General features: G+C 38.9%; 1 protein-coding gene across 1 annotated transcript; it reads right to left on the minus strand.

The window, feature by feature from the left end:
* Positions 1–2,329: 2,329 nt before the first annotated feature.
* On the minus strand, positions 2,330–8,809 carry LOC134675351 (myrosinase 1-like). Its single transcript, XM_063533560.1, has 6 exons — positions 8,787–8,809; positions 7,879–7,997; positions 5,048–5,718; positions 4,318–4,623; positions 3,458–3,702; positions 2,330–2,507 (listed from the first exon to the last, which is right to left on the minus strand). The coding sequence occupies exons 1-6, from the start codon at positions 8,807–8,809 to the stop codon at positions 2,345–2,347; spliced, it is 1,527 nt and encodes a 508-aa protein (XP_063389630.1). The 3' UTR covers positions 2,330–2,344.
* Between the last annotated feature and the right edge of the window lie 1,747 nt (positions 8,810–10,556).

A 10,556-nucleotide genomic window follows, 5' to 3' on the forward strand; every position in this document is an offset into this window, starting at 1 on the left:
GGCCAGTAATTGAAAACTGGCTAATAATTGGCGATGTACCCTACCAAACTTCAATTAGGTATTTTTAGTGTGTGGGCTCCCAACTCAACTATAATATTCATTACGATACAGTTTAGTGAACTATAATGAAATTGACCAATCACAGCTCTCCGCGATCAACAGGACGAAACAAAACCATAGCTCAAATTAATTATTAATTTTAGGTTGTATAGTAGAAACAATAAGTCAGAAACGCGCATGTGACACCCTTAAAATAGCAACATCCATAGACTACGAAAACCACTTAGTGTTTTTTGTTAGTCTCCGTAGGCTACGGTGGCCAAAATCGAGAAAACAATGGTCTAAAAATTTAATTTAGCGCGGAGCAAGTACCAGGGCCTCATGAGTTACGAGAAGGTGTCGTAGACCAACACGCCGGTCGCAGCGGCGGGGGCGCGTACCAGTATGAAGGTAGGTAGGCGGCTGCTTGCGTATCTTAGCTGTGTATACTTTTGGTTGGGTTTGTTTGTATGATTCTACTAGTTTAAAGTATTATTTTTGTTGGCTCGTAGAAAAAGTATTGTATACAATAGTGATATAATCAAGCTTTTCAATCTCGTACCTGACTTAGGCAACTCAGCAAGCTTCGTTGCCTAAACACGGTACTCGACTGAAAAGCTCTCTATTATATCACGATTGTATAAAATACTATTACGTACAAAAATGGCCCCCGTCAACTTCCAACCGAGATTTAATCGATAATTTATTCGATTAATGTTCAGATTAATTCAATTTCAATATATGTTAGATCGACTAAACTAATCGTGATTAAAATTTGAGGATTAACTTTTTTTATTCCATTAATTAGTCGAATAAACAGTTAATCTATTAAGTCCCATCTCTGACCACGTCATTTTTACACTTTGAGAATATCTGAAAACAAATGAACACAAGGAGCCATTTTGCAAATCCAGTAACTTTGTTATTACTTTTGACAGCGCGTGTCATGTGTCTACACAGAGTCGACACAAAGTCGAAACATTTGCGACTACTTTGTGACTGCAATATTTCTCAGCCTTAAACCATATTTATACATCATAATTAACAAGTTTCGTAGTATGTAAAGCGTTATTTCTGTTATTTAAGTATAGTATACGCATCGAAGTACTAAAAATGCATCAAATAATATATTTATGAACACAAGCACTGAGAAGTAAACAATTTCATTTCCGGCTAAACTAAAACAATGTGGTGGCGCGTTGATTATATTACACTTAGTTTATCAAATCACTCGAGCAGTTTAATTCCCCATAATAATTTAAGTCCTATTGTAATATAAATGCAAACAATATATAATTACGTCTTGTAATCCGTTTTAGAGATGGCGTATTAATGTCACTTACTTTTATTTAACTATTTTTCCATCTGACAGTTTCCATTTGACAGGAACAAAATGAACGAATGAACGAATGATTTTGGCATAAAGTAGTCGCAAACCCGAAACAATGTGTGCACACGGCGACCACACTTTATGTCACTTTGTGTCATGTGTCGACCCTTCCCCATTTCTGGTAACTGTGTCGACACGGCGACGACTCTGCGACTGGAATTGTGACCGAAACAGACAGTGTCGACACAAGATGTGTCTACACCGCGTCGTAACGGCGACTGAAAATGGTTGTATGGGCGCCTTACACCTTAGAACGGTCTCCTAGGAGTACCTAGCAATATTAGCTGTCTGTTTATAGAAAAGTACAGTCAGCAATAAAACCTTGTATCAAAAATTTAACATTTGGCAAAAAACTTACTAATTTAGGTTCCTTTACTTCCTTTTAACCCGGGTGTTAATACCTACATTTGATCCTCTTCTAAAAATAATACAGATGCTTGACTGCCAACTGCACTTCATCTCGAAACATATCTATCTCAATCAAGATCTATCTTGATTATCTATACCTAGATAAGCCACATGACACAAGTCTGAATGCGATACCAGATCTGCACTTCATTCGAAATGTCAATGCTAACATTTGTATAAGCTGCACAGTTGCAGGTATTAGTCTTATCTAGGTATAGATTTGATTTGACATATTGCAATTTGATCCAGATCAAAAGTCTTTGAGTTTTATCTATATTATCTCTACTGCAGTCATCTTTTATCAAATGATTAACATGAAATAAGTAGTTTGTTTTTCACGTATTTAAAGGGGCCCACTGATTAACAGTCCGCCGGAGGGTATCGGCCTGTCAGTTAGAACAAAATATTGACAGTTCCGAAAACTGGCAGGCCGATACCGTACGTACCATAAAAACGAACTATAACCTATTTATCATGTTAAAACATCCATTATCCATTTATTCTCTATCAATGTCCCTCATCGATCTTCATAGTAAACTCTTCAGGGCGGTAGTCGGCGGCGACGGCAGTGCGTGTGCGTAACACCTCTTTGTAGAAGAACGCGGACAGCCGGGGAGTGCGCGTCCGCTCGGGCGAGGAGAATTCTACGGCGTACAGGCCGAAACGCTCGCTGTGGACATAAATATTTTGTTACATAGGAATACAGACGTATAGGTATTTGTATTTCCTCGGAAAAGTTCGTAATTGTCATGCTAGTTCAGTCAATGTCAGTGCTTTTTGTACCGACACTGAAATAGCAAGACACGTTCGTTTAAGTTTCCGTGAAAATATGATGGAAAATAATTCTGTATTCGTGTGTATTCTCTGTGGAATATGGGAACTCGTAAGATACCAATTGTTAAAGTGTTTGGTGTCGCTTTCCACCTCTACAATTTCTACAAGATTGTTTTCTGTTACCGAGATTTCAAATAATAATTTTGTTGTATCCTGGTCACGGCACCAATTAGAAATAGTGTATAGATTATAGAATCTAACGAACTAGACTTGGCAACGAGTATAATGGCATTTCATTTCATACTTTAGTGCTGCCAAGTCCTAGTCTAGTTAGCTTTTACGGTCTCTAATATCTTTTGTATCTTTCAAAGTAAAATGGGCTCTGAAACAGTATTTGAGGCTTCAGCCAAGCGCTTATCTTGGCTGACGCCTCAGATATCCATCCAGATAGCCATCACTAAGATCAGAAAGAGAGAAAGAATATATCACTGTATATGCATGCCAATATTGTTGGCGAGATATGAGCGCACCTCTACTTATTGTAATTGTTTAAGATCTGTATTAACCATGTCTCTTGCAAATAAATTCATTCAAATTCAAAAATTCAAATTTAATTTCACTGTTGAGCAAAGGCCTCCTTCTTTACCGCCATTTGGTCCTATCCGATGCACACTCCCGCCACTCTTATATTATCTCCGTTTTGGTCATCTTCGTTGAAAGATAAATTAATGAAATTGGCAAAACCTTACGTATATACACACCGCTATTATGTACAAAATGTGTCAAAGTCGTCCCGCCATCTCCGTTTAGAGAAAAATAAATTTATGAAATTGGAAAAAAACTCACGTATATCCCTTCATCCACTCAAAATTATCCAGCAAACTCCAAGCCATGTAACCCTTCAGCTTGACCCCCTCATCTATAGCAGCCAGCATCTGTTCCATGATGGTAGCGTAATACGTGACCCGGTCCTCGTCTATGAGACTAGCGTCGGGAGCGCCCGACCAGCCGCTCTCGGTGACGTAGATGTCGGGGTCATTGTAGCGCTGGCGTAGGAGGGTCAGGCAGTTGTAGAGGCTGTTGGGGACTAGCTGGAAGGGTATTCAGACTTTAGATATGGCAAAATGTTAAGAAAGAAATCTTTGTAAGGTTATGTAGGTACTTGATATTATAGGACCTAAACTAGCGATCCGCCCCGGCTTCACACGGGTTACACAAAACCTTAAAAAATTATGCACGTAAACCTTCCTTCTGGAATCCTATTGATAGGTGAAAACCGCATGAAAATCTGTTCAGTAGTTTTTGAGTTTATCGCGAACATTACATATACACAAACAGACAGACGCGGCGGGGAACTTTCTTTTGTAAGGTGTTAGTGATTAAATTAACAACAGGAAATGTACATATTATACGATTACATTTGAGAGCATTTCATGTAATTTTTAATTAGTTACATATATTCAGTTTCCTTTGTAATAAAGTGTTTTCTATACCTACAATGTTTAAAAAATCGTAAAAAAAATAAGTATTTATTTCTTACATAATCCGGTGCACAAAAATAAAGATAAAAGATTCAAGAACCGATAGCCGTTTGTCTTATAATTTTATCTGTAGTGCAAAAGTAGGAGATAAGATTTCTAAACTTGTCAAAAATCGATAAAAAACCTCGGGTGGCCTTAAGATGGTAATCTTACATATATACTTACATAATTCCAAGCTGCTTGGCCCTTTAACCACGACTCATTAACAGTCCATCCAACATCTATATCATCATATATCGACGGCACCGCATACGGTTCCTTATACCTCGTCGCCGAAACGATGTTCCCTGAATAATGGTTCAGTCCTAAGAAATCATAAGTGCCTTGGACGTAAACCCTTTCTTCGTCTGTGAAGGACAACATTCGGGAACGAGGGTAACCTTGCTCAGCGCTTTTCTTGGCGACTATCTCTGATAATTCTTTGGGGAAACCGCCTTCAGGTGAGTAGATAGGATCGGTGTAAAGCGCCCACTGTAAATAAGGAAAATCCTTTTATAAATGATAAAGAAATAATGTTGATTTATATAGGTTACCATATTATAATCTAACTGAGATCCTCGTATTTCAGGCCGTACAAAATTAGAACATTGAGCTTTATTGTTTAATATAAAAGTCCAGTTTTAAATAATTGACCTGATTATGATACGTTATGACTAAAGTTCTTTGGTGAATAACATTGTCCGTGACATATGACGTCAGCGTTACGTTACGCGTTACGCTGTATCGAGTTTATCATTTTTTCCCCACCTCAAAAAGTGCTCAGCGCGCTAAAGAAGTTTTCACTTCAAAAATATGAGAAATTTTGCGATAAAAAAAAATATTTCCGTTGGAACATCACTAAAAAATGCATCTAAAACAAAAAGTAATCTCTTGTGAATCTGAACAATATTCTTACAGTAGCTTGGTTCATCAAATCCACCGCATGTGCGTCTTCTTCAGAGTCCGTATCAGGCATATACCATTGCAAATTAATCGTAAGCCCACATTGCCCGCCTTGGGACGGCTTGAAATCATTATTATAGGAATGGTACGCCCTCCCATGACCCATCACTAAATGCTTAGCACACAGGTATTCTCCTATACCAGTAGCATTCACTTGAGGCATTTTAGTCACAGACCCATATCCTTGATAGCAGATTTCCTTAGGCTCGTTAAAAGTGATCCACAACTTGACTCTGTCTCCGAAAAGGCTGTATGCGACTCTTGCGTAATCTTCAAACCATTCTTCGAATAAAGGGTTCGTAAAACCGCCTAACTCTTGGAGTTTTTGAGGTAAATCCCAATGGTATAGAGTTACTATAGGTTGTATGTTGTATTTCAGCATTTCGTCGATATAGTTGTTATAAAAGTCGACGCCAGCTTGGTTGATGTGGTTGGGGAAGCCAGAAGGGAGGATTCTGGGCCAGGATAGTGAGAAACGGTAGCAGTCCAGACCGAGTTCCCGCATCATTTCGACATCCCTCTTGTAGTTGTGGTAGGAGTCAGCGGCCACGTCGCCGTTGCTCTGATCGACAATGATGGTCGGGTCGCGGTGGGTGTTGTAGTCCCAAATATTTTCGCCTTTGCCTGAAAGCGAAGCAACCGGGTTGTATACTTCTGAGAGAGTTGTGCCCTTATGAAATAATTTTTAAGAAAAAAAACCGACTTCCATGGGGGCCGGTGAAAGATTATTGTAGATTAGATGGTGCACTATGTAGAAAAGGAGGTAAAACCACCCACTTTTCTACTAGCATTTCGCTTCTGTAAGGGTCGTAGTTCTAGCCTAACCTAACCCACTTCTCTGATAGCAGTTCTGTTCTGTGAGGATCGCAGTTCAAACCTAACCTAACCCACTTAACGGCGCATGCGGTGCGGTGTACGGGGGTTTAAGCGGGAGGGGCTAGTAAGATTGGCATCATCATACTTAATATACTTACACATTTTATGGTAGGTAATCAGTGGTTTATTTAGTTAAGGTATCATAGTGGTTTTCCGGGTCAAGGTCCGGTTCCGAGTCCGGGTCTGAGTCCGGGTCCGAGTCCGGGTCCGAGTCCGGGTCCGAGTCCGGGTCCGAGTCCGAGTCCAAGTCCGGGTCCGGGTCCGGGTCCGAACCGGATCCGGGTATGAGTCCGGTTCTGGGTCCGAGTCCGGGTCCCAGTCCAAGTCAAAGTCGAAATTCGTAATCACCAAATGTGTACTATGCGTTGTTGAAGAGTTCTATTCTGGTCATCATCAGCAGTTCCACTTCATCAAATGCGACAGTTTTTTAATGTAAATGCTTGATTTTATGATGAAAATACAAAAAAATCTATACGTATGCCTTTAATATTTGAGGAGTTCCCTCGATTCCTTATGGATCCCATCATCAGAACTCGAGCTTGACAAAAATGTGGCTTAAAAACTTAACTTGCTTAACAAACATAACGAAGAGGAAAAATCGCCAAACGTGAACTATGCGTCGTTGAAGAGTTCTGTTCTGATCATCATCAGCAGTTCCACTTCATCAAATGCGACAGTTTTTAATGAAAATGCTTAATTTTCTGATGTAAATACAAAAATCTCTATACGCATGCCTTTAATATTTGAGGAGTTCCCTCGATTCCTTATGGATCCCGTCATCAGAACTCGAGCTTGACAAAAATGTGCATTAAAAACTTAACTTGCTTAACAAACATAACGAAGAGGAAAAATCGCCAAACGTGAACTATGCGTCGTTGAAGAGCTCTGTTCTGATCATCATCAGCAGTTCCACTTCATCAAATGCGACAGTTTTTAATGAAAATGCTTGATTTTTTGATGTAAATACAAAAATCTCTATACGCATGCCTTTAAGATTTGAAGAGTTCTCTCGATTCCTCATGGATCCCATCATCAGAACTCGAGCTTGACAAAAATGTAGCTTAAAAACTTAACTTGCTTAACAAACATAACGAAGAGGACAAATCGCCAACCGTGAACTATGCGTCGTTGAGGAGTTCCGTTCTGATCATCATCAGCAGTTCCACTTCATCAAATGTCACTTTTTTGGATGTATATGCTTGATTTGATGATAAAAACCCAAAAATCACTATATGTATGCCTTTAAGATTTGAGGAGTTCCCTCGATTCCTCATGGATCCCATCATCAGAACTGGGTTTTGACAGAAACGGGACCAATCTGTATGCATATACATTCAATGAAAAAAAGAATTTTCAAAATCGGTCCAGTAATGACGGAGATATGGAGTAACAAACATAAAAAATAAAAAAAATAAAAAAAAAAATAAAAAAAAACATACAACCGAATTGATAACCTCCTCCTTTGGGATTTGGAAGTCGGTTAAAAAGAATCAGAGACTTAATTGAATCTACATCATACTAAAATTTCGTGAGATTTGGCTGAAATCACTTTTTCTTTTTTCCTATGTTGTTTGCTGCGGGGTACTTTTCATACCCCGGGGCTTAACATTTACCCTCCCATAGAAAATGAACCAGCCAAAATGTATGAAACAGCCAATTTTTAGTGTTCCGTACTAAACGTTGTTTACGGAACACTTATGGGATCACTTCGGTCTTGCAAATCAGTTAAATAGTAAATAGTTTTTCTCAGAGACCGTGTGACATAGATATTTTTCGCTATTTTGGGTTTGGTCAGTATAATCCCAAAACCTGCCTGGCAACTGGAATGCACTTATTTTTTTGCCACCCTGTATATGAATCGATTCTTAAGGAGTAAACTCCAAAATTGATTGAGTTTGTTTGGCTTACCATCTTCATCCCAAGCGCCCTCGATTTGGTAGGAAGCTGTGGCAGTGCCGAAGATGAAGTCATCAGGAAACTGGCGCTGCTGCCGCGGCACAGCGCTGGCGGCTGCGATCACCAGGACACTGGGAATACAAATAATATGTAATAACAAGGAATTACATGTCTACGTCGGTTTATCTTTATATCTACCATAGGAGTGGTAACTCCATACATCAGTTTTCTTGCCAAAACGCGCGTTATTTCGCAGTCGACATCTAGCGTCATGTAGCGGAATTTATCAGTACTGCTATTTGACAATAGGTGTCTCGGCGAACGAAAACTCTGATGCTCAACAATTTTCAGCTAATATTATAACCGGATTAACTAATATTATAAAGTTCAGGATATAACTAGAAAGATAAGAAGACAAAAATGGAAATGGGCTGGTCACATAGTCAGAGGAAAAGACAAGTGGAGCAAACTAGTCACGCAATGGTACCCAAGAGATGGAAACAGAAAGAAAAGTAGACCAAAGAGAAGGTGGGACGACGACATAAGACAGGTCGCAGGAACAACTTGGGGTAGAGTGGCCACAGAAAGGCCAGAATGGAGAAGACTGGAGGAGGCCTTTGCCACCTGGCAAACGGACACACAGAAATGGAAAAAAAGTGAAATATACGAACATGAATAATGTATTGTCCGACTAAAGGCTAAAAATAAATAAAATAAATAAAAATAAATAAATAAACTAATATTATAGCAGTCTTTTTTCAACCCCTGCTGCTTATAACATTAATTGTAAATTGTTTTATATTACTCCATATATATTGTGTTAATACAATAACATCTTTTACGAGCAAGTGTGATGCAAAGCAACTTTTATTTGCCCTCGTACTATTTAGTTTAAACCAAATTAAGAGCGGGGCACCTACCTCAATAGTATAGATAACTTCATCACGGCGCTACAAACAACCGACTGAAGCCGAGATAACAACTCCTCTTATATACTCATCGTAATTTCTACAACTGCCAGCATCAGTATAAAAGATGACTTACGTTAGACCGGGCCGTGTCCGGGCCGGAGCTTCCGGAGCTTACTTTTCTATGACATGACAGGCGATCACGTGATGCTTTCCATAGAAAACGATGCACCGGAAGCTCCGGGCCGAACACGGCCCGGTCTAACGTGAGTCATCCTTAGATAAAGAATAAGAATATTGAGGTGCAGAAGAGTTATTGAAAAATCGTACGCTTTTTTAGATCACAATAGCAAGATTTGAGGCCATTCTCTAAGTAACTTAATCGATTCGAAACAAGTTAGATTCCCAAAACATCTGAATCTTTCATTTTATATTGTAAAGTCAATACACTCAATCCTCTTTTGTTTTTAAAATATTTTAAATACGTTGTTGTTTCAACAATAGGTACAATAAGGAAAATGGCTACAAAAGCTATGCATAATCGCACAAATTATTCAAATTAAGACGTAATTCCATAAATAAACCATCACTAATGTCAGAAATACTTACGTAAAGGGTCACTTATTGTATTTTCTACAAGGTGGGTTACAAGACAAATGATTTAGGTACGGATGATATTACGAAGGCCAAAATTATATACACGATGGCTAAAAAATAACTGCATTCCCGTTGCCAGGGAGGTTTTGGGATTATACTAAGCATCTTTTACTTATGGGACAAAGACCGATCGCGAAAATAAATACCCTCCCATAGAAAATAGACCAGCCAAAATTTATGAAACAGCCAAAATTTTTTTCGCGATTCCTAACAGTAATCAAATGTCAATATCGATCCCAACTATTAAGGCATTATTATGTAACGATTATGCATTACCTACTATTCATCAGACGTCATCTCATCATACTTTATTTAATCATAAATACCTACCTGCCGTATTCGAACTTCAAGATATTCACAAGAGACGACACGTACTAGATATCAACTAGTTCCCTTTTGCAGCGCAATTCGGGCAACCAATGTCACTTTTACGTTACTTAGACTAAGATCTATATTAGATTTGAATTGGATCTCTAAGTCATATCCTGTGGAAATCGTTCAAGAGTATCTCCAGAATCGCGCAAATGTAAAATTTGACAGGTTAGATCTTAAACATATCGTTATCGTATCTTGATGATGTCGGGCCCTAAGTACGTGAAAAACAAACTAGGTACTTATTTTATGTTATCCATTTGATAAAAGATGACTGCATTACAGACAGTGATAGCACGATTCGGGAAATGAATTAGAGATTCACTAGATATGAAATAGTAAAAATATGTGACGTTCCACGGCAAAAGGTACCTTATGGCGGCTGGCGTTTACGGTATTATTGAGGCCGCTGCAATATTCAGCCGGGGCAATGGTACCTTTTGCCGTGGAAGTCACATATCTTTACTATTTCATATCTAGTGAATGTCTAATTCATTTCCCGAATTGCGCCGTGACTGAGATAAATTTCCCCCTCACCCCTAAATTTTTAGATAACTGCAAAAATATTAAGTGCATAAGAAAAACAAAGATTTTAAAGAAAAAGATTCACTGACGTTTCGATTCACAGACAAACCATCCTTCAGACTGAGCATAGTCGCGCTACCCCGTCTGCCACGCATACGGTAATTTACTCCAAGTTCGAGTCGATAGTGTCTTTGTGTGACGTCCGTGTCTTTGAACGGACCAATCACG

Source organism: Cydia fagiglandana, chromosome 21 (genome assembly GCF_963556715.1).
Source record: "Cydia fagiglandana chromosome 21, ilCydFagi1.1, whole genome shotgun sequence".
Taxonomy (NCBI): domain Eukaryota; kingdom Metazoa; phylum Arthropoda; class Insecta; order Lepidoptera; family Tortricidae; genus Cydia; species Cydia fagiglandana.